The sequence below is a fragment of the Ictidomys tridecemlineatus genome, chromosome 10 (assembly GCF_052094955.1).
Source record: "Ictidomys tridecemlineatus isolate mIctTri1 chromosome 10, mIctTri1.hap1, whole genome shotgun sequence".
Classification (NCBI taxonomy): Eukaryota; Metazoa; Chordata; class Mammalia; order Rodentia; family Sciuridae; genus Ictidomys; species Ictidomys tridecemlineatus.
In genome coordinates, this window is record NC_135486.1 from 25,872,854 (window position 1) to 25,898,050 (window position 25,197).

General features: G+C 31.4%; 1 protein-coding gene across 5 annotated transcripts in view; it reads left to right on the forward strand.

Annotated features, from left to right (window-relative positions):
* Cfh (complement factor H) overlaps positions 1-24,881 on the forward strand; it is an 82,762-nt gene extending 57,881 nt beyond the window's left edge. Inside the window, exons 12-22 of one of the 5 annotated variants that reach the window (XM_078022517.1) lie at positions 4,744-4,920; positions 5,703-5,885; positions 5,990-6,169; positions 8,600-8,776; positions 13,762-13,944; positions 14,335-14,544; positions 15,237-15,410; positions 16,005-16,181; positions 17,301-17,477; positions 20,251-20,433; positions 24,643-24,881. In XM_078022517.1, the coding sequence (XP_077878643.1) occupies positions 4,744-4,920; positions 5,703-5,885; positions 5,990-6,169; positions 8,600-8,776; positions 13,762-13,944; positions 14,335-14,544; positions 15,237-15,410; positions 16,005-16,181; positions 17,301-17,477; positions 20,251-20,433; positions 24,643-24,851 (2,030 nt within the window). In that variant the 3' untranslated portion in view covers positions 24,852-24,881. The remainder of the gene's footprint in view (positions 1-4,743; positions 4,921-5,702; positions 5,886-5,989; positions 6,170-8,599; positions 8,777-13,761; positions 13,945-14,334; positions 14,545-15,236; positions 15,411-16,004; positions 16,182-17,300; positions 17,478-20,250; positions 20,434-24,642) is intronic. The other 4 variants (XM_078022520.1, XM_078022519.1, XM_078022518.1 and 1 more) reach the window with 4 other exon arrangements.
* Positions 24,882-25,197: the final 316 nt, after the last annotated feature.

Consider the following 25,197-nt stretch of genomic DNA (forward strand, 5'->3'; position numbering starts at 1 on the left):
AAGTAAAGAATATGGGTGTGTAAATCTAATGCTGAAAAGAATCAGAAACTGATGATTCTATTGTATTTTGAAGTATGAGATAAGGGCATTGAGATTGAATAGTGCATGAGGGAAAGAGGATGAGGAAGACCATGTAATGTTCAAAGGCTTAAATTTAAATGGGAATAGAAGATACCACACCTTGAGACTTGATTGGCAGCATTGAGCATCCACTAAAATTTAATCCATTTGGGATATCAAGCAATTTCTTTTATAAGTTAGGAGAAAATTATAAAAAAAAAACCCACAAACTCAGTTCTGCTTTCTGGATTTTTCATTGCAGCATCAGAGAATCAATCCAAAATCCAATGAATTAAGGCACATAATAAACCAATTAATAAAAATAGTTTTAGTATGTTTTGTATATGTAATTATAAGCAGATACATGCTGTGTGCAGCCAGAAGCTTTTACAATACTAAGTGTCCATCTTCAAAAAAGGCTGGTGCATTAGCTTAGTGGTAGAGTGCTTGCCCAGCCCAAAGCCCTGGATTCAATCTCCAGCACTGAATGAGACTTATGAATATGTGATTCTCATTGCTTTTCCACTGTCACTAGACATGGAAAATGTGAAGATGTGCAGAAGAGGAGAGAAAGTAAAAGTGACAGAGATATAGCAATAGAAACGAATTCAGTCAAAGTAGCTTTTTATTGCAAATTTTATGAAGACTAATAATCACATTTCCAGGAGATGTAAGTCTCCATATATTGAGTGAATAAATGACAGCTTAGTATTTTTGCCTCAGCCATGTAGCATAAAACTGCACACAGATTGACAGATATACAACTTTATTTCAAATGTCCTGGGAGTTCTTGTCTATGGGGAGATGTTTACATTATTATCTTAAACCACTTAAGCAAAACAGACTTACAGAAATCTTAAAGTAGTAAACAACTTAGAGAAAAAATATCTATACTAACATTTCTGTTCATCAGCACTAAAATATATGATTTGGACATTTAGACGAAGACAAGTATGTCTCATCCAGGGTTTGTCCATTCACACTTCTCTTTATATCACACATTTAGTTACTATCTCTGTATAGATATAGCAGTTTGATAGTACTCAATAGTCAAAATCATTTTTTCTTGTTAAGGGCAATGCTTTCTATAATATGATGAAATATAGAATTTATATAAAACAGCATAAAATAAATATACACACACAAAAGAATTTTTAAGTTTGGGAAATTTTCTAATATTTCATTGAAGAGATTGTGCATTCCTTTGGTTTGTATCTCCGAGCTTTCATCTATCCCAATTAATTGTAAATTTTCAGGTTATCTCATATTTCTTGGAAGTTATGTTCAGGGTATCTTAACACCTTTCTCCACAGTCAACTTTATTTTTAAGGTTATATATGTTGTCTTCATTGCCTGAAACTCTGTCTTCCAAGTGGTCTAAAATGCTCATGATGCTTTCCATTGAATTTTTAATTTGGTTTATTGATTCCTTCATTTGGAGGATTTCTGCTTGATTTTTTTTTCAGAATCTCTCTTTTTTGAAATGATCTTTTACTTCCTGTATTTTCTTTCTGATTTTACTTCTTATATTGTCTTTGCTTTGCAGATCAGTTTAACTATATATTTTCTAAATTCCTTCTCTGACATTTCTTCTACTGTGGTGTTGATGGATTCTGTTGTTGAAGTACCTTTGTTTGTTTGGGGCTATTTGTTCCCCTTGATTTTTCATGTTGTTTATGTATTTACCCATGGGACAATATGGCTCGGAGGCAGCAGAGTTTCTGCCTTGTGAACTTGTAGTGTCCCTGAAGGTTTCCAGTACCTCACTGTTTAAATGGGAACAAATAATCACAATAACCAATGCAAACAATATATAGCTTCAAACCAGACAGTTCCTATTATGATATCTACAATGCTAAATGTCACAGTAAACAGAAATTATATGATCAATTATTGCCCACAGTAAAACCAGTATGTTTGCAAAAGGGTTTACAATTTCAAATAATAGACTGGAGAGAACAAAAGTGATGTGGGATATGATGATTATGAGGGAGGAGGAGATAAGATAGAAGTAAAAATTTAAAGGAAGAGTGGAAGGAAGGACAATGGAGATTGGCTGTTAGCAGAAGAAAAGAGAGAAAGAAAATAAAAAGAAACAGATAAGTGAGAAAAAATACATATATAAGGTAAAAATTTTTTAAATTAAAAACAAAATTAAAAGAATACAAAACAAAACTGAAATATAGTAATCAAACATCCTAGTCCTCAAAATATTGATCCATGAAAAGTAACTGGTTTCAAAAATGTTATAAATGAGGAAAAAAACAACAAATATGAATATGTATAAATGTCCATGAATAACTCAAGGTTACAATTTAACAAAGAAAAAAAGGAAAAAAAAATCTTGATGAAAAATTAAAAATGGGAGTTCATAATCTGCTTGAATCAAATGTATGAAATATGATATGTCAAGAGCTTTGTAATGTTTTGAACAACTAATAATAAAAAAAATAAAAAATAAAATAATAATGTTGTTAGTATGTAATAAAGATGTATTATTTTAACTATTGAAAAAAAAAGAAAAATTAACAATTGTGTTTGCTGGAGTTCAAAAGATTCTTAGCTTCCCTTCTCAGCAGTGTTAGGTGGGATTGCTGGGGAGAGAGAGGTAATCCCATAGGTGGAACTCCTGAAGGCAGGCTTTAGATTTAGGTGGGTCTCTAGGTTCTTCACTGAATGCCAATTGGTCTGGAGACTTTAAATCATGCACCTCCAGGAATCAGCAATCATCAGTCCATGTTGGAAGACTGCACCCCAGGGATCTCCCCTAGGTTCCACTCATGTGGGTGAGAAGCCAATATTAAGTCCACTACATCACCTGTTGATTCCATGCTTCCTGGTCTTGGGTTCAGTCTCCAAATCCACTCTCTCCCACCTCACCCTTTTGAATTCCTAGCTAGGCATGTTTCTTCTAGTTGGTTCTGAAAGCAGCATGTTTAGAGGGAGAGGGGGAAAGCCAATTGGGTTTCCACAACCAGTTCTCCTCTGTGTAAACCTCTCTCCACCTTTGATTTTCTCCTGGTCACTTAGACACACTTTATGTCATGAGTGTGGGTTTTCTAGGCCTGTATTTTGGGACAAACTCGGGTTTTTCAGGAATCAGCTCTCCTGGCTACTGGCCACCACACCATGGCTGCAAAATGGTTCTTTCCTCTGTCCTCTGCATAAAGTCTGGAGAGATGGTGGCTTCTTTCCCACACAAGCATACTGTGAAGCCCCCATTCAGTTTAGTGGGCAGTGTCTTTGATCTCTAAACTTTCTATATCTAGATAAGCCTCAAGTCTACCCCAAATGTGGGCTTCTTTAATTCCTTTATCACTCCACTTTGGTCATGGAGGGACCACTATGGCTGGTTCTTCCAGCTGTGGTAGTGGCTGTGGAGCTGGGGATTTCTTCCTTATTTTATTTTATACAACCTCTGAGTCCCTGATCTGCCTTGAATGTCCAGCATTAAATTCCAATAAAGCCTCCCCCCACCTTTTTTGTTTTATTTTTTGTATACCCACCTTGCTAAGAAGCTACCTGTCTGCTTTCTTGGTCTCATGCCTTGGGCAGCCATAAGAATGGCTTCTCTAGTCTGCCATCTTGTAACCCCCTCCAAAGACAAAATGACTTTAATGTAGATGATTGTAATAGAATTCAAGGAGAGGAATCCCAGTGACTCTCATTCAAGTGTAGTTTTTTTCTCAAGTATCTGCAATACTCAAAAGAATTACAAAATTAATTGGGTTTCTGGGGATTGATTCCAGGTCCTCACACCTGCTAAGCATGAGCTGCATCCCCAGCCCCACAGAAAAAACTTTTAGTTTTTGAAGCATTATTCTTTAAAATAGTTTTTATTGTACATTTAATTTTATAAATGTTTTGGTACTTGAATTTCGATAGTGTGCATTTTCTTTCTACCATGGTTCTAATTTTTTAATTGCAGCCTTTAATTTTATGAATTTGTAAGGAAGAGGTATTCCAAATAAGAAAAATGATTTTTCAATGTTATTTGCTAGTGTTACCTACCTTTAAAAAATTAAAAAATGTGATAGAATTTTATACAGTATTCCACATTTGAATTAAAATAATTAATAATCATTAATAAAAATTATAATAAAATAATTGAATATTAATGTAAGGATTCAAGACACCTATCAGTTTGACTTTGAACTATTTCTTAGTTTGTTTTCTTTATTTGTAATATATTAATTACATAATTTTTTAATGTTACTCTAACTTCAAATACATTAGAAATGCTTTTTAATATAATCTATTTTCTCAATTATATTAAACAGAAAAGCCAGTTTTTTAAAAAATGTACAATTTAAAATTTATACAAAGCAGATTGATTCAATATGAGAATAATTCCGTGTTTTAAGGGTACAAAAATATGACATTAAATTTTACGAATATCAATAATAAGCCAGATTCAGTGAAAACTAGTTGAATTTGAAAGTTAAATTTCAGGACAGATATATTGCCATTCAATATCACCATATTTCTCAGAGTCCTAGATGAGTAAATTTAGGCAGTGAATAAAACTAATCTGTAACATTTTTTGCAGGAAGAGGATTTGTCTGATACTGTCCTGTATATGCATCACTGAACACCTACCTCATTTTAAAATGACAGTGTAAAATGTAATTTGTCAATGATTAATTATATATTCTCATTAAATTATTTTATTTTTTATTTTAGAAAGAGAATGCAGGATTCCCAAAATGGGAAAATTCTTAATGGCTGATCCCAAGAAAGATAAATATAAAGTTGGAGATTTGTTGAAATTTTTCTGCCGATCAGGACTTACAAGAGTTGGACCAGATTCAGTACAATGCTATCATTTTGGATGGTCCCCGGATATCCCAACGTGTAAAGGTGAATATTTATCTTTCTGTTGTAAATATGATGATTAGAATTTTGAATATAAACCTTTTTTCTTTCTTCTATTAATTTTGTATTGGCTTCCACTGTATCTGTAATCTAATTAATGAAGTTGTTGATATGTGTTATGTGGCAGAAAGCACAACTAGTTAAGAATTTAATCACCAATTATTATTTAAGAATTTAATCACCAATTATTTCTTGAAATATGTATTGGGAGTATTCATACATACAAATATAGTGGCTGAGACTAGAGAGATTTACTTTGTTATTTTCCATTTTTCCTACACTTCTACCATTAATACTGGACATTTTATATAGTACAGAACTTCTCTCAAGTTTCATAGAGTATATCTAAACAATATTTAAACAGTTTATAGTTAATTCAGTGGAGTACATTAGAAAATCAGTTAAAGATGTTGATCAAATGCTTGTCTCATTGATGATACTTTCTCAAAAAATTATGATTAAATGTTACTATAGAACGAAAAATTAATATAATTTACACAACCACATTTGCTAACAGTTTGTATGTATCTTCAAAATATCTACATCATTGAAAATATTCAAAGCTTTAAAATATTTCCAATATTACTATAATAGAATTAATCCAACTTGGAAATATGAATATAATGTAAACATTTATTTTTAATTAAGAACTTTACAATTAATCATATGAAAAAACAAACAATTAAAAAAGAATTCTCTCCATTTTTTCTGGATTTTTTTACGTGCAAGATAGACTATTTAACCATTAACCATTGTTTCTACTATAGATCAAGTACAGTCATGTGGTCCACCTCCTCCACTATTCAATGGGGAAGTTAAAGAAACAAAGAAAGAAGAATATGGACACAATGTAGTAGTAGAATATAATTGCAATCCTAGATTTTTGATGAAGGGACCTAATAAAATTCAATGTGTTGATGGAACGTGGACAACCTTGCCAAAATGTATTGGTAATATATTAAAAATACTAAATTTAAACTGAAATACTTTTGTATTTATTTAAACATACATACTGTGTCTTCATTATCAACATGTATTTGTGAAATTTACATAGAGGAGGAGAGAACGTGTGGAGCTATACCTGAACTTGACCATGGCTTTGCCCAGCCTTCTGACCCGCCTTATCACCATGGGGATTCAGTGGAGTTCAATTGTACAGAAACCTTTACAATGATTGGAGACAGATCAATTACATGTATTAGTGGAATGTGGACCCAACTTCCTCTCTGTGTTGGTAAGACTGCCCTCCTCAAATTCACACTTAATGAAGTTTAAGTTTTATGGAAAAGATATTTGCAATCTATTCATAAAATTAGAGATATTCTTGAAAAAAGTCTAGTCTTAACTATAATGAATTTTATTGCTCAGCATTTAATATGAGTTTCCAGAAGAAATAAATAAAAGTAGTGATAGAATTTATTAATGTTTCTATCCCTATTAATATTATTTACCTTATAAGTGTAAAGCTAGATTTTACTTAATCACATGATTAAAATGTGAATATTTCTTTCCAAAAAATATAAGTATTTTACATAGATATTTTTGTTGTTCTATATGGCACTCTGTCTTTCAAGCCCTGGAAAACAAATAAAGTCCACAAAATACCCACTAGTTACTAGCTTTTCCTATAAGAATCTTTCTCTGTCAGAGATTCTGACAAGGATAAATTCTCAGTTTCAAAGTTAGCAAGCTGAAGTTCATGAGCCGCAGCACAGGTGTTAGTAGTAACTTAGCAACATTACACATCTGGTGTTGGGCCAGGAATCAAATATCACTGATTGATTTCATGCTTTCCCTGTTGGTGATCAAGCCTTTGATGACCAAAGGAAAGATTCTTCACTTTTCTCTTAGACTCAGTTCTTTCCTAGATTTCCCTGGGTCCTTCATTTTAAGTCTGTCCTGGGTATCCAGTCTTACTTATTCATTAGATTTCTAGACATAATTAATCTCAGAACAGAGTAGAGTTCCTCCAGAACAGGAATTACCTTTGTTTTGTTCTCATGACATTAAGATGGATTGACATACAGAAGCATTTATTAAGTTTTTGTCAAATGAAACAATAAATTATGTTGATTATTAACATTTTTTGCTAAACAGATTTCTGTGAATAAAGTGTCTTCAATCCTTTTGGACCTCACCTTATTCTTGTCCTTTTTCATACACAAATGATTTTATCTGATTTCATATGGGAGGAAAACTAATATTAGGCATGAGAAACTCTCAACTTTTCATTTTAATTAAACTCAAAGTTGTGCTACAATTATTATTTCTTCTGATCTCAGAGTTTTTTATCCTGTGAGTCATCTTCTTCTTACTGCCTATAGTCTGCTTCATATAAGTCCTTCCAGCTCTCATAGTTTGGTCTATAATTCTACCTTTTCAATATTCATTTTGTACTTTCCACCACTCTAGCTTTTCGTGCTTCTCAATGTATTTATTTACTCCCAAAACCAAAGAAATCCTTTCAGAAACTGATCAAATCCAGGGCACAAACAGTTTCCCTTGACCAAAGATCTTCCTTTAGTTTCTACCTCTTGTTTTTCCTTTCTCAACACTGTGGACCAGCCCCAAGGATGAGACTAAATCTCAAGTATGTACTTTTAAATTTCCCATTTCATTGTTTTGTTTTTAAAGATTGGTTTACAAACTTACTGTGCTTTGGTAGTTACTGATTTTTCTTTACTCTGTTCATCCTCACTTGACTCTGCTTTTCAAATTGTTAATAACAAATATTTACAGAGACCAATACAGAAATTTTATCATTTTCAAAAAGAACTCTCATCTTCCCTGAGTTATTGAAATATATGGTACATTGAAAGCTTCTGTAGTACTTATTGAAGTCATAACAGAGTCAATTTTGTTGTTATGGTATTATAATATTATTTGATTATAGTATGATCTGGTATACATAATAGTTTCTTGAAGACTCTAAGAATGGAAAAAGAGAGATTATGATTTTAAAGCACCTGATTTCTTTTTTACTTTTTCTTTTTATGATGTAGGCATTGAACTTAGAGCCTGGAAATGACAGGCCAGCCTCTACCACCAAGCTACACTTCTAATGAAAGCACACAATTTCTTATTCCAAGTATTTCCTCTCTCTCTCCGATCATATAACAAATCTGTTTAACTATTCATGTCCTATAAAATATATTTTAGATAGATTTTATTATATTATGTTACTACTCTCAAAAATATGTTTAAATGAACAACTTGTTATATTATATTTCCATAGATGATGTTTTTATTTTAATATTTAAGGATTCTAGATTATAGATAATATAGTGGTGGTTGCAATTAGGAAAACAAATGAATATGAATCTTTTGCACAGGTTTCAAATATGGGACCAAATCTAGTGTTTTTAAATTTTTTTTCCAAATTTAGTTCTTTGATAACTATTTAGTATGCAAATCTTCTGAGAAAATGAGTCTCTTGTGCTCTTTCAGTTACCAAAGTACAAAATATCTTTATGACAGGTATTCTCTATAATAGTTCAAAGATAGGACATAAAGGCTCATCTCATGCAGTGGTGACCAGGAATAATTTGGTTGATAGAATTTAAAGGCACAAATCAAAATTTCATTTGACATTGACTGTACAGCTACTCTATATTGACTTGATTCTTATAATTGGTCTTTTCATGGAAATATTTTCATTTTATAGCAACAGATCAACTTGAGAAGTGTCAAGCACCAAGACTAACTGCAAATGAAGCAAATAAATCAGATAAAAATGAATATGATCATAATTTTAACTTCAGTTACCAATGTAGGGGAAAGTTGGAGCAGAAACATTCAATCTGTGTCAATGGACGATGGGACCCTGAACCAACCTGCACAAGTAAGTTCTTGTGTACAATGTTTTCTAAAATTCATTATATTTTTCCTCACTTATAGAAGTAGTATTTTGTGTTTTTTAAAAATTTAGCTATGTGTTGATATAATTTTTTGAAGTTGGAAGGTAATTTTTGTCTCTATCTGCCTTGAAAATTCTGGGTTGTACCGACACTAGCAATTCCAATTGAATAGCAAAGAGCATTCTAGTCTTTCAGATTTTTATATCTTTTTCTCTATAATTGTAAGGACTAGGTTCAATAGTTTTGACAGTCTGCCATACCAATATATAGGAAGTATGGCCATACCAATTAAAAAAAAATGTAAGGCATATATTTTAACTTGATAATTTTCTTTTTCTTTTTTCTTTTGGTAATATGTATTTATTTATTTATGTTTGCATTACAATTCTTAATACACAATTATATCATAATTTATCATATCTCTGATTATATATAATGTATGTTGAGATAATTTTTTTAAAAGGAAACAATTTACATGCAATGAAGTACACATGTTCTATTACATTTTCTTCCTGAAGCTTTATAGCTTTATAGTATTAGAATTTAGTTTTATCACCTTATATTAATTTTGAGTACAAGATTAAGTAGCAGTTGTTGTTTTTTTCTCTGTATGGATAGCCAGTTGTTCAAGCAATATGTATGAAAAAGAATCAATTTACTATGAAGGTATTGATTTATTTCATCACTCTTCATTCAATATTTTACCATGAGTATCATGTTATTTTGGGATTTACATAGGTGCTGTTTATCAAATTGAGGGGGTTTCTTTCTGTTCCTAGTTAGCTGAGAAATTTTGATCATTGGGGGTGTTGAATAAATGCTAAATACATTTTTTTATTGATAATACAGTGAATTTTACATGTTTGTGTGCACCCATACATATAAAAAAATCTTAAACCTTTCATTCTTTTTAAAAAACATTTATGCTTTTAGTTGTATATGGACACATATTTTATTTTTATGTGGTGCTGAGGATTGAACCCAGTGCCTCATGTATGCTAGGCGAGTGCTCTGCCTCTGAGCCACAACTGCAGCCTTTAAATCTTTCATTCTTGAGGAAAAACTCTACTGGTACATGATGTGATGTAATTCTCAGTTCTACTGTGCTGAATTCTATGTTTGGACAAGTTATATTTTCATTTCCATGTGTTTCAATATACTATCTAAATTTTCTTTTGATTTCTTCTTTGGCTTATTGGTTATTTTTATGTTTTAGATAAGTTGTTCCCCCCAAAAAACTCATGTGTGTGAAATGCAGGAATGTTCAAGGTGATATGATTAGGTAATAAGAGCTGTAACCTTATCAGTGGGTTAATCCATTTGATGGATTATTAATATGAAAAAACTACTGACTAAAAGTACTGTACTTTACTTCCAGCTTAAAAATAATTTATATAGGCAGGTGACTAAAAACAGGTAAGATATGACTGGAGGACACACATCACTGGGGGCATGTTTTAGGGCATTTGAAGTATATTCCATCGCATCATGGCTTTGAGACAATTGACACAAAATTTCAGAAAATTCAGAGCATTTGACACAAGCTCCACTCTTCCTTTCTTTGCCCAATAAAAGTCTGGAAACTGGACTTTATTATCAATTGTGTAGCTCTGTGCTGGGGGAGAAGATATGGAAAGACATGAATTTTCCTACTGGCTTTGATGCATTTTTTAGGGCTCATCTGGCATTAAGAACCTTTCAACCACTTTGTAGATTTCTCTTAAAGGGAATTGGTTCATGTATTGTTGACCAGTGTGTCTATGGGGAAAAGGAGGTTTGAGGATTCCTGATCCGTCACTCCTTTGTTACATTCTTGATATGTTGACCGCTATCATGATTCTTTATCATTTTTCTGTTAGTCAGCTTTTCATTGCTGTGATGAAAATACCTGAGAACAGCTTAGGGAGGAAAAGTTTATTTCGGGCTCACAGTTTCAGAGGTTCAGTTCATGGTTGGCCAAATCCATTGCTCTGAGCTTGAGATGAGGCAGGGTATCATAGCAGAGGAGAATTGCTTAAATCATGATAGCTTGGAAGCAAAGAGTGGGGAGCCACAGGGATGGTGAACATCCTGTTAGGGTATATTTCTAGTGACCCATCTCTCCCACCTTTCTACAGTTACCATTTAGTCCACTCAAACTGGAATGGTTTGATTAGGATAGAGCTGTCACATATCATTTCACCTCTGAACATTTCTGCATCAACATAGGAAGTTTGGGGCCAAATCATAACAGTTTTTTTCCCAATTTTATTAATAATTTTAGTAACCAACTTTAACACCCTACTTTTTCTATTTTCTCTCATTCAGATTTAGATTTTTAAAGTTTCAACTTTAGCTTTAGGTTAGTTAGCTTTGCTAACTTTCTCTCTTCTCACTTTTTAATTTTGTCATTTTTTCTGTTTAACTTTATTGTTTTCTTCCTTCTAAAGACTTTGAGTTTAATTTTATTATTACCATTCACCTTTATTTTATTCATTTTTTTCTGTGCATGGTATGGGGGATATAATCCAGGGCCTTGCACCTCTATCACTAGGCAAGCATTCCATGACTGGGCTATATCCCTAGCCCACTGCTGCCATTTTAAGTTAGAAATCAGTGTGTGAATTGAAATCATCATACATTTGAAATAAAATCTTCAAATTTCCACTTTTTAAAGACCTGCCCTAGCTATGTCCCACAGTTTAGATATATAAATATGTATATGAATATCTAAGTATGTATTTTATAAATAAAATGTATATTTATTTAAAATGTATTTATTTATAAACTCAAATTATGTATATACTTTTTATATTTAATTTGTATTCCCTTTGAAATATATTCTGATTTTCCTTGTGATTTGTCCTTTATCTCAACAATTATTATTTTGAAGTGTGCTCTTTCATTTCCAAATATTTATTTTCTGTAGATAACTTATTCTTACCAGACTGTGTAGTTATTTAATTCTGTTCTCAGGAAACTATGCAATATTTCAATACTATGATTTTTTTTTAAAAAAAATTTGACTGTATGTTCTCTATTTTATTTATAGCTTCATTTTCACATAAAAATATGCATATATGGGACTGGGGTTATGGCTCAGCAGTAGAGCACTTGTGTGTGAGGTCCTGGGTTCGATGCTCAGCATCACATAAAAATAAATAAATAAAATAAAGATATTGTGTTCAACTACAACTAAAAAATAAATATTTTTAAAAAATATGCATATATTCTAGTTGTAATATAAGGTTAAAGTGAATAGTGGTTTTCAAATTTATCCATATTGTTTTAAAACTTTACCTATTTTTTCAGTAAGTCATATCATGAATGGTGTCAATATTGATATGTAGGATTAGGGATTTGCCTTTTTCTTCTTTAGTTCTGTCTATTTTTTAGGTATTTTGATATTTTTAGACATATATTCAACATTTGTTTGGGCTTGTGAAGTAACCCTTTTATAGTTATAAAATATTTATTTGCAAGTTTTTAAACACTTATCCTAAGGTATATACTATCTACTTTTAAGGTAGCCAGGTCATTAAAAAACTAATCATATCTGTGTGATAAAGGAAATCTAGATGAATTTTAAATAATCAACTTCCTAAAATATTTTCTCTAAACTAAAAGTAAAAATTAAAGTAATGAAAGTGCTAACTAGATATCTTGAATGCTCATCTTGCAAATTTGGAAAATAGGAAAACAAACAACTTCATTATCAATTGCTTACTACCAAAAATTACTGTAAATTAAATGACAGTAATTGTAGTACAAACTGAAATCTATGGAACAGATTTAATGCAGAGATACTTATAGCATTAAAACATACATTAGAAAACAAAGAACAAAATAAAAACAATATATAAAACAATCTAGAAGCCAAAAAAGAACATACTTAAGGAAAATAGGAAGAAAAATTAAACATTATTAATAATTGAGGAAATTAAATTTATGAAAATATATAATGAAAACATTGAGAAATATGTCAAAATATTTAAGAATAGAAATTAGAAAACATTATTGATAAAATGTGATTATATTGCCTTAAACAAAAACAGAAAACTTGGAGTAAATAATAATCATGAATCAAGTTTATTCAGTAAAATATCTCCAGGAGCTATTAACAGCATAACAAACACTTGAAAAGATTTACAGTATTTTCCAGTGTACACTTGCATAAGGCTTTTAATGAACTAAAAATACAGTAAAATAGGAGAAAGTAAGCTCAAGAAATCAGAGGTCCAATTGCTTTCAGATTCATCCAGAGCCCTCCCCCAGTCAAAAGGGACATAGTTCATCTTCACGTTATAAACCATCAAGATACATCTGAGGAATTTAGCTTTATGGGAACTGAGATATAAGTTTGCAGAGTGGTATTTTATACCCTACTAATTGTGTAACTACAGTTAAACTGTGTAGTCATTAAACTGGGTATATACCCTCAATTTATATACCTCTAGGCAATGTGAGTGTGCTTCTAAATGGTAAGTTCAGGAGGGTTGAAACTTCAAATGGCACACTGTAAATTATTTATAATTATGGTTAATGATCTAGAAGCAATACAAATTGATTGTTAACTGACTGCAAATTTTTACTCTAGTTAATCAGCTTCTGTTGGTAGATTTCAAAAGGGTTTTATTATAGTCCTGATACATTTGTTCATGTATATTCCTAAAAACACCTTCATTGCATACTTTATTTAATACTTGTGATTAAAAATGTATTAATCAGTTAAGATTATCTAAAGATTACAAATAATAAGTTTCTTGTAAATAAAGAAGTTTGCTTAAAAAAGAAGAAATGGGAGGACCATCAAAATAGGTAATATTAAACTGCCATCCAAATTGAAAAGTATAACATATATAAATATGGAACATAATTACATCATCATTTTGTGATACATAGTTATTGAATTTTCTATTTTTTGAGAAGTATTTTAATATATGTAAATTATTATTTTTTATTCAAGAAATCTAATTTTAATATTTTCTAGAAGTGGAGATAAACTTCTGCCCACCTCCACCTCAGATTCCCAATGCTGAAGATATGAAAACCACAGTGAAATATCAAGATGGAGAAAAAGTATCTGTTCTTTGCAAAGAAAATTATCTGATTAAGGAAGCAGAAGAAATTGTGTGCAAAAATGAAAGATGGCAGTCAATACCACGCTGTGTTGGTCAGTACTGTGCAATTTGCTTTATAACATGCTTTCAATTGAAGTCAATAATCCCCTCTGCTTTATGTAAATGAAAAAGATGAGTACCTTTTCTATTTCTCTATTACACTTGATCCTAAAACTGTAAGTTATGATCTAGGTTCATAAACCAGTCACCATCTTTCATTTCTGTCCACAAAATTGGACAACACTTTGGGATATTAATTAACTAGCAGATAAATTCCTATTTATGAATATTTTTCATATAATAAAATAGACACAAATCAAGGGAGATATTGGGCAAGAGGATAGCATAGATATTTTGATGACAGGCTTAAATAGTATTTTATTTCAGTTTTAATTTAAACGTTTTATTTATGTCTGACCCTTTGATTTCTGTTTTTCATACAGAAAAACTTTCATGTTCTCAACCACCTGACATAGACCATGGAAGAATTAGTCCATCTAGATCTTCAGAAGAAAGGAAAGAAACAATTGAATCCAGACAGTATGCACATGGCACTAAACTGAATTATATTTGTGAAGATGGTTTCACAGCCTCTGAGGAGGATGAGATAACATGCTACATGGGCAAATGGAGTCCTCCACCTCGGTGTGTAGGTGAGGACTGCATGAAAACTCGAATTCTGATTTGAGAATACAAATACTTAAATAATTGAGAGTACAAATAATTGAATATAATATGCTTTTGTCAAAGTCAGGGTATAGAATAATATAGATTATCATATGTATTTAATCATTTAAATACTTTATGATTAAAATACTATTGCATTATTGAATCAATCCTATTTTATTAATTTTATTGGTTCATTATAGAGTTACTTTTTAATTTGGCATTTCTTTTTAAAAGAATATAACATGTAGTGAATTTAAATTTATGTAACTTGTAGTGTTTGCTTTGCAAACAAGATTTTAAATATTTTAAAATTGTTTTTCTTAAAGTGTTCCTTCTGATGTCTTACAATACTTGGTAAATTCATCTCATCAATTTATTCAATGTTATTAATTCTGAGTATGTTTCTGTTTTTCACTCATGGTTGATTAGAGAAGCTCTGGTGATCTCTTAAAAGCATCAACATTTTTATTTCAATTTCTTGCTCATGTTTTTACAGTTTGAGTTTTACATGAGAAAGGTGGACTTAAGAAGCCTTTATGCACATTCTCTGTGACTTTATACTAGCTTATTTATTATTATTTATTTTCAAAAACTGTGAAATATCAAAATTGACCTATAAAATTGAATTTCTGAGTTGTAAAATATGGATTCATCCTTTCATTATTTTATTTTTTAGGACTTCCTTGTGAACCTCCACCTCCCATTCCTAATGGTGTTGTGTCTCATGAGTTAGACAGTTACCCATATGGACAAGAAATTATTTACAATTGTTCTGAAGGTTTTGGGATTGATGGACCTGCATTTATAAAATGTTTAGGAGGAAAATGGTCTTCCCCACCAGAATGCATAAGTACAGTGTATTTAATTTTATAATATGTGTGATAGATTCCCTCATTCAAAGTATAAGTAATACAAATAAGAAAGTAAGCTGTAATTCTAGAATTTTACAAGGTACCTGATTTCACTTTCACATCATTTTGTGTGAACATTTAGCGTCCTCTAATATCCATTCTCAGAATTCTTATCTCTCTCTGTTCCTAGAGAAACTGGCCCCTACTCATCCATCTCATGCTCCAGTTCATCACCAATCTCACTACAAAATACATATTTCATAAAACTTTGAAATAATTATTATAACTAATTCACATTTTCAGAAGCCAAAAGTAGAAATACATAATACATATGGCAAGTGTGGAAAAAATAATTTGAATATAAAAATCTGATCTAATGCATTAGAACTACTAATATCTTCAAGCATTATTCCTATTTATATGTTTGATAAATTTAGAACAGTTCAATTGAAGTCAAAACATCATATTTTGCCAAGGTGTCAGAATTATATTATGCATTATTCATTGGTTCTATAGGTAGCTAAGTATTATTTTAGAATATTACTATCAAATATTATAATTTAGTGAACAAATACATATTTTTTTTCTTTCAGAAACAGATTGTTTTAATTTACCCAACTTTGATGATGCCACGCTTTTAGGAGAGAGGAAAGAATCATATAAATCAGGAGATCAAGTGACTTACAGATGTCCAAAATTTTACCAAGTAGATGGGTCCAATACTATAACATGTATTAATGGCAAATGGATAGGAAAGCCAATGTGCAAAGGTACGTTGATGGCATTATAAATTTATGTATAGTGTCTTATGAAATATTAAATTTTCTATACCATTCTTAAAAATGAGTATAGATTAATTTTCAGGCCAAGACAAAGTAAGTTTAAGATTAGAAATGAAAGGTGCTAATTAAATATACAGTGGTTAATCTCACACCCAATGGTTCTCAGAGTGTGGTCCCTAGACCAGCAGCATCAAATTTTTGAACAGATTTTTTGAATTCAAATGAAAATTCCTGAGGTCACCTTAGGCCTACTGGAAGAAATAATCTTGAGATATGACTTGAAATTATTCATCAAGTTCCCCAAAGGATTTTACATACTCCTCAATTTGGGAACTATTGCTATAGTCTGTTATTACTAACCATGCACCTAAAACTCTCTGAGGAATTACACATAGTTTATCACAGTATCCAAAAGCACTTATAAATAAATTTAAAAAGCTATGTTTCTATAAATATAGGTATACTTTTCTGTTACTTTCTCACATCTTTAGTTTTTTAATTGATAATCTTCCTCTTTTTAAAGATTTACTTAACTATTTTTTTGCTTTTATTGGTGCATTATAGTTGTACATAGCATCTTTAAACTGTGTTTTAAGAATAACAAATTATTCTTCAAACTATGTTCTTAATACTTGACTTATTCTCTAAAGAGATGCATCTTTCAGTTTTTATTTTAAGAGGCTAAAATGTCAATTAAAGAGCAAGATAATTGTATACCAAAGAGTGATGCTATATAATCTTGTTACTCTTATTTTTTGTTGAATTTTAAAGTTCAGGTTGCACTTATGGACTTTGTAATATTTGTTGTACTCAACCCAAGGGGAAATATTTCATTCTCAGTGGCTTTTAAGGGGACAAAATATCTATCAGTGTTCTGGTGAAGGATAGCAAAGAGATTTAAAGGCATGAAAGGTTAGCTCTGACAAAAAAATCGCTATATCTTCTTTTCCTTGTATTACATGTGAATTTATTAAAATCAGAAAAGTTCTTCATGACAAAGTATTTATTAATCTTCAATCCTACTTAAAATGTATTCAGAATCTTATTCATTGTTTAGCTACTCAAAATGAACACTAGGTGGAGATACTTTCTTTTCTTTCTATCCAGATATTTCCTGTGTGAATCCACCCAAAGTGGAAAATGCTAATATAATATCAAACCAGATGCTTAAGTATCCATCTGGTGAGAGAGTACGTTATGAATGTATCAAACCTTTTGAAATATTTGGGGAAGTAGAAGTGATGTGTCTAAATGGAACTTGGACAGAGCCACCTCAGTGCAAAGGTAGAAGATCATATTTTCTAATTTTTCTTTGCTTGAGGACATAATGTGAGTAAAATATGTTGATAAAAATAAAACCAGGTCATTCTTAGGGATTATATTTTTTGAAATGCAAATAATATGATATTGCTAAAGATTTATTTTCTGGCAAAATGAATTAAGAAATATGGTGTATTTTTTTCAAAACACATTTAACCAGATTAATAGAACAGTTACATTCTGAGAAAATTCCTCATCTTAAACGTTAAGACACTCAATACATTTTGGCAACTCCAGGAGATATCTACTTTAAGAAACAGAAAATAGGTCATTGAAGACTGATCATAGAATATAAATATACATTTGGGCATCTTCTGTATAGAGAGTATATTTGAAAATATGTGACTGAGGCTAGCCAGGGAATCACTATATTTATAAAAATGTTTGGATATTAGGTCATCAGCATTCTAATATTTAGAATTCAGGAAATGAATAATGTAGATATTATATCATCCATTTCTATTTTTAAAAATTAATTTTTCCTAATTTATTTTCTCTCACTTTACTTTGATTCTACCTTTAGCTAATGGTGAAGTCAGTTTTATGTAAACCACAGAATTAGGTCTCCTTTACGTATCTATCTTGCCCTACTTGCTCTTTCCTCTAGTATATTTAGATCATTTATATATAAAATAAATATTGGGTTTTTTGTTTCTTGTTTTATTTGTTTATTTTCTCTATTTCTCATTCTTGTTTCTGATCTCTTCCATTATTTTCAGGGAACAGTTTAAAAGAATTTCATTTTGATTTATCTTCCTGGTTTTGAGTGTATCTCTATGATAGCTTCCCCCACTACCTTTCTTTTAAAAAATGTTGATTTAGGAATTACAATATATACATAATATATTTGCAACTTACCATTCTACTAGTAATGACATTTTCGATCAAAACATGAGAATCTTGCTTCCATTTAAATCCATTTACCCTTTAGTATTTCCTGTTCATACAGTGAACATTGTTACCAAATAATATAATTTTCTTTCAAACATCAAACATAAATAAACATAAATGAACAAATTGAGGAGGAAAAAGTCTATTATATTATATATTCTTCCTTTTAGCAATTACAGGATCGAGAAAATGATACTGTAATTGCTAAAAGGAAGAATATATAATATAATAGACCTTTTCCTCCTTAGTTTATTCATTTGTTTAATAACTCAATTATCCTTTCTCCCTTCTTTCTCCGACATTTTCTTTTCCTCTAAAGGTCTCTGAAGTTTGATTCATTGATTGATTTTTTTCAGTCTATTTTCACACTGGGTAATTTATGTTGTTATATCTTGAAGTGCATGGATTTATCCTTCTGTCATCCTCAAACTGTTCAGTCTGTACAGTGAGACATTTTGTTTTGTTTTTGTTATATTTATCTGTTCTAAACCCTACTGAGCTTTTAAGAAACATTGACTATCAATATCTTTATCACATCAGTATTCTCTTTTATTATCTTTTTTGTTTGTTAATGTTTCTGATCCTTAATATGATGAGTAAGTTTTAATTTTACACTTGATATTTTAGGTATTACATTTGAGACTCCCCCATTTTATTTAAATTTCCTGTTCAGTGGTTCTCCATTACAGCCATGCTGGATTTAAGTCCAGGTTTCTCATTCAGCCTCTACAGACATACAGGATCTGTTCTGCCACCCCTATATGTGGGTGGTCTCTGGTCATCAGTGCCTTATGATGTTTTTATTATTTTCTCTAGATTAGGTCATGTATTGTTTTAAAGATCTCTTAGACTAGCAAGGCCGCTCCCTTCCTTGTCCTTAGGTTAAAGGGATGAGACTCTGCATGAGCTTTTCCTTATTTATCTCTACTTGATATCATTTCTGAGATTACTAGCCTTCTCCAATGTTCCATCTAGAACACACAAGAGCCCCAAAGTGAACTCATATAACAACCTATTTGCCATTCCTTAAATCCTGAAGTTCCTAGCCAGAGTGAATTCTCTGTACCTTCTAGAGTCTTCTTATATTGGCATTTAAAATTTATTATGTCCAAGATTATAAATAATGCTTAGCAAAAGGGGAAGGAAGGGGTCTTATGGGATAGGAAAGACAGTGGAAAGAGATGGACATCATTACCCTAAGTACATGTATGAAGACAAGAATGGTGTGACTCTACTTTGTATATAGAGATATGAAAAATTATTCTCTATATGTGTCATATGAATTGTAATGTATTCTGCTGTCATATATAACATATCAATATTTTTTAAAAACCTCAACATACTAAACCTGAAAAAAAGGAATAGATGACAATGACTTTTACTCATTTTGTCCAGATTAGGACGACAATATTTCTCTATTATTTTCTACAAATTACTTCCTTTGAACTTTTTTCAAGGAGTTTTTGTTTCTTTTGTAATAAAAAGGAAATTAAAAAGAAGTCAGAAGGGACACAATAAATACTGCGTAATGTCATATATAATAAGAAACTTCCTTAGTTTGTCCTCACTATCTACCTGTTCAGCATTTATATATTAAGACACATTTTTTAGTATTGAATCACTATAAAGCAGACACATTTGTTGATGGTTTATATGCGCCTTCAGTGAGATGAAAAGAAGAGCTTAAAATGTAACTCTCATTTTCCATGATTAAGATTTCTGTGAGCAATCATTTGTTACCAGAAATCATGAAATCTTGATGCTATCTAGAGTGATGTTTGTGCTGGCTTTAATTTTATCCTGTATTTTGATTTGTTCTCTCATAAATGAAATGATATTTTTCCAGATTCCTCAGGAAAATGTGGGCTTCCTCCAGCTATTGACAATGGAGACCTCACTTCATTCCCATTACCAGTATATCCTATGGGTTCATCAGTTGAATATCAGTGCCAATCCTTATATCAACTTGAGGGTAGCAAGACAGTAACATGTAGAAATGGAGAGTGGTCAAACCCGCCAAAATGTTTACGTAAGTACTTCAGTAATCTCATGGGACCTGGGAAAATCAGCACCTTGAGTATGATACTTTTCTGTGTAAAATAGCAATAATTCACATATTAAAAAAGAAATTCTGTGGAATGCTTCTCTACCAAATATTCATGTGTGAGGAAATAAAGATTAACAAGTTATTTTTATTTTAAAATAATTAACAAGTACAATTATATATATTTTTAAATTTTTATTAGCATGTAATAATTGCCCTTATTAATGGGGGACAGTGTGATATTTCTATATATGCATACACTCAGCATGATCATATCCAACCTCTATTTACCCACCCTATATCCCTTCTCAAACTCTATTGGTCACCATTCTACATTGAGGTCACCCTTTTTAATATTCCACATATGAGAGAGAATATATGGGTCTTATCTTTCTGTGTCTGGCCTATTTTGCTTAACATAATGTCCTCCAGTTCTATCCATTTTGCTGTAAATGTCAAGAGCCAATTCTTCTTTGTAGCTGAATAATATCCCCTTGTGTAAATATACTACATTGTCTTTATCTCCTTATCTATTGATAAACATAGTTCTCATTCAATATCTTAGCTACTGTGAGTAACACTGCATGGGCATGCAGATATCCCTTTGGTATGCTGATTTCTTTTCCTGTGGATATGTACCCAGAAGGAGGATAGCTGGGTCATAGAGCATATCTAATTTAAGTTTTTTGAGAAAACTTCTGCTCTCTATATTGATCGTACCAATTTAAATTCCCACCAAGAGAGTTCTTAGTGTTTAAGTGTTCTTTAAGTGTTCTTAGTTCTTAGTGTTTAAGTGTTCTTTTTCTCTCACATCCTAACATTTATTAATTTTAGGGTTTATTGTTAATAATAGACCTTCTAATTGGAGCGATATGGTATCTCATTGTAGTTTTCATCTTCATTTCCCTGATGGCTAATGATATTGAGTAGGTTTTTTTTAATGTATTTTTGACTGTTTGTACTTCTTTGAGATATGTCTATTCACAAATCATTTGTCCAATGTTTAATTGGATTGCTTGTTTTTAGTTTTTTTGAGGTCATTATACATTTTAGGTATTAACCCTTTGTGAGATGCATAGCTGGCAAGTCTTTTTCCCATTCCATGGCTTGTCTCATTCTGTCGACTGTTTCTTTAGCTGTGCAGAAGGTTTTTCAATTTAATATATCAACTTTGTCAATTTTTGCTTTTTGTTTCTTATGCTTTTGTGGTTCTATCCAGAAAATTGTTGTTTGAACCAGTTTCTTATTTCTCCATATTTTCTCCTAGTAGTTTTAGAGTTTTCAAGTTTTACATTTAAGCCTGTGTGCATTTTGAATTCAATTTTGTACATGGAAAGAGGAATCAAGATTCAATCATCTGTATGTGGATATCCATTTTTAGCATCATTTATTGAAGAGGTGGTCCTTTACCCAATGTTTTCTCTTTTGGAAACTTTTTTGGAAACTTTGTTAAGAATCAGCAGATATAGATGCATGGATATATCTATAGCTATCAATCTATAAATACACATATATATGTATATACACACACAGAGAGAAAGAGAGAGAGAGAGAGAGAGAGAGAGAGAGAGAGAGAGAGAGAGAGAGAGAGAGAGAGAGAGAGAGAGAAGGATAGTGTGTCTCCATTCTGTTTGGGTTGCTATGGTACTGTAGTATGTCTTGAAATAAGTTATTGTGATGCTTACAGCCTTTGTGTATTTATTTTTTTCTCAAGATTTCATTAGCTCTTCAGGGTCTTTTGTGCTTCCATATGAATTTTAGAATTTTCTTCTCTAGTTCTGTGAGGAATATCTTTTATATTTTAATGGGAATGGCTTTTAATCTGTAAATTGCTTAAGGTATTATTGCTGAAGGAATATATGCTTAAGGTATTATTACCAGCACTAATTCTTTTGATCCATGAGCATGGAAAGTTTCTTATTTATTTTGTATTTTCTTCAATTTCTTTAATCAGTGTGTGGTAGATGTCTTTTGTTCTTTGCTGTTTTGTTTGCTGTTGTAAAGATTAGTGAATGAGATTGTTTCTATTATTTGGTTCTCAGCACATTCATTATTGGTGTATAAAAATCTCACTGATTTTTGTATATTGATTTGTATCTTTCTACCTTAATGACTTTATCCATTCTAATACTCTTTTGGTGGAATCTTTGTTTTTTTTAATATATTTAAACATATCATCTACAGACACAAATAATTTGATTTCTCTCCTTTCAATTTGTATGCCCTTTATTTCTCTTATTTCGCTGTTCTGACTAAAATTTCTGGTACTATACTGAATAAGAGCAGGGAGAATAGATACCCTTGTTCCTGATATTAGAGGAAATGTTTTCAACTTTTCTCATTTCAGTATATTGCCTATGGCTATGTCTGGTATGGTCTTTATGATGCTGAGGTATGATCTTCCCAAACCTTATTTGCTCAGGACTTTTATCAGGAAGTGATTTTGAAATTATTCAAATGCATTTTCTATATCTATTAATCACATGATTTTTATCCTTCATTCTGTTAATGGGATGTATTATGTTTATTGAACTGAATATGTTGAACCAACCTTGCATCTCTAGGATGGAACCAATTTGATTATGGTGAATAATTTTTATGATTCTCCGTTGAATCACATTCAGATTTACTCATATTTTATTGAGAAATTTTACATCTATGTCCATCAGGTTATTAGTCTACAGTTTCTTTTATCTTGTGTTCTTGTTGCTATGGTACCAGGGTAATGCTAGCCTCAAGGAATGGGCTGGGAATGATTCTCTCTCTTTCAAATCTTCACAACAAATTTAAAAGAAATGGAATTAGTTCTTCTTTAAAGATTTCAAAAAAATTAATCAGTAAAAGCATCTAGTCATGGGCTTTCCTCAACTTTTTATTACTGATTCAATCTCATTACTCATTATTGATCTCTTCTGGCTTATATGTTTTCATGGTTTAATTTTGGCAGAATATATGTGTCTAAAAATTTATAAATTCCTTCTAGGTTCTCTAATTTGTTGGCATACATTTTCTCATAATAATCCCTAATGACTCTTTGTATTTCTGAGGTATTGGTTGTAATGTCTTTTTTTTCATCTCTTATTTTGTTCGAGTTATCTCTTTTTCTTGGTTAGTCTTATTAAGGTATGTTCATTGTTCTTACCTTTTATGATAACCAACTTGTTGTTTCTGAAAGAACGAACAAGGCTTGTCCTCAGAGAAAATGTCCGTTTATTGAGGAATAGCTCTGCACATTTATAGAGCTGGGGGTGGTTTGACAATTTTGACAGTTTAAAGGTTGAAGGGTTTGACAGTTGGCATGGGGTGCTTTCTGATTGGTGGGTAAGGATCATGTGAGCCAGCAGGCTAGTCTGATTGGTGGGTAAGAATCATGTGAGCCAGCAGGGCTAGTCTAATTGGTGGGTAAGGATCATGTGAGCCAGCACGGCTCACCATTGTATGGCTCTTCTCCGGGGAAGGGGAAGTTAGTCTTTGGAGCCGGGCGACTCCCTACAGTTTTATTAGTCTTTTATACTGCTTATGTATGTGACACCCTCTCTATCTTATACATTACATAACTGAAGATTTGTAGCATTTGACCAATATTTTTTTTTCTTTTGTTATGAGGCTGGAGATGGAACCCAGGGCTTGTGCATGTTAGGCAAGAACTCTACCAACTGAGCTATATCTCTAGCCTTTTGACCAATATTTTAATTAAAGAAAAATCATCCAGTCATGATAGTGCACTCTTGTAATCCCAGAAACATGGGATCCTGAGGCAGGACAATCACTGTTTGAAGGCAAGTCTCAATAATTTAATGAGAACTTGTCTAACAATAATAATAAAAGAAAGGAATGTGGATGTAGTTCAGGCATAAAGTGCCCCTGGTTTCAATCTCCCGGTCCAAAAAAGAAAAACAAAGTCAGCCATAATGCCATAATGGTTTTACACTCTAAAATGCCAAGCTCTTAATATGATAAATGATCTTAAGAATTGGTAATAAAATATAATTATCACACATTAACCACCTAATTCTTACATCATTTACTACTTTAACTTTATTTTAATTTATCTGGTATTCACACAGAATTTGTTCAGGAAGAGTTTTCAGGAAGAATTTCTGAAATATTAAAAACATTCTACTTGAAAACTCCAAAGTCTTGGTAAAAGACTCATATCTAACTTAATATATTATACTCATTTATTTTTTTCAGATGCATGTGTAATATCAGAAGAAATCATGGAAAGATATCACATAACCTTAAGATGGAAAGAACACCAAAAGCTTTATTCTTCATCAGGGGACACAGTTGAATTTGTGTGTAAATATGGATATTCTCCATCAACGCGAAATCAATCATTTCGTACAAGGTGTATTGATGGTCACCTGGAATATCCCATTTGTAAGAAGAGATACTCTTAATCTCATTAAAATGTCCACTTAAATTCAGAATTTTTATTATTAATCTAGTTTTCAATTTTATTTTATTGTTTAACTCATTTTTATTCATAAATTAGAATTTGAGTTGATACCTTCTAATGTGTTTAGAATCTGAGAGGCTAGAGCCCCACATCTTAAAAGCACTGCATTCAAATTTGGTGTACCAAAGTACCATGCATCCTATTCATAAAACATCTATGCAAGAAATTAGATGCAGTTACTTCCATGCTTGTCTGTATCCCTCATTCTCCAAACTGAAAGTTTTCTACATAACTTTTGAGGCTCTCTGAGATTCTCTTTCACAGTGCATGAAAAGATAGACTCTCTA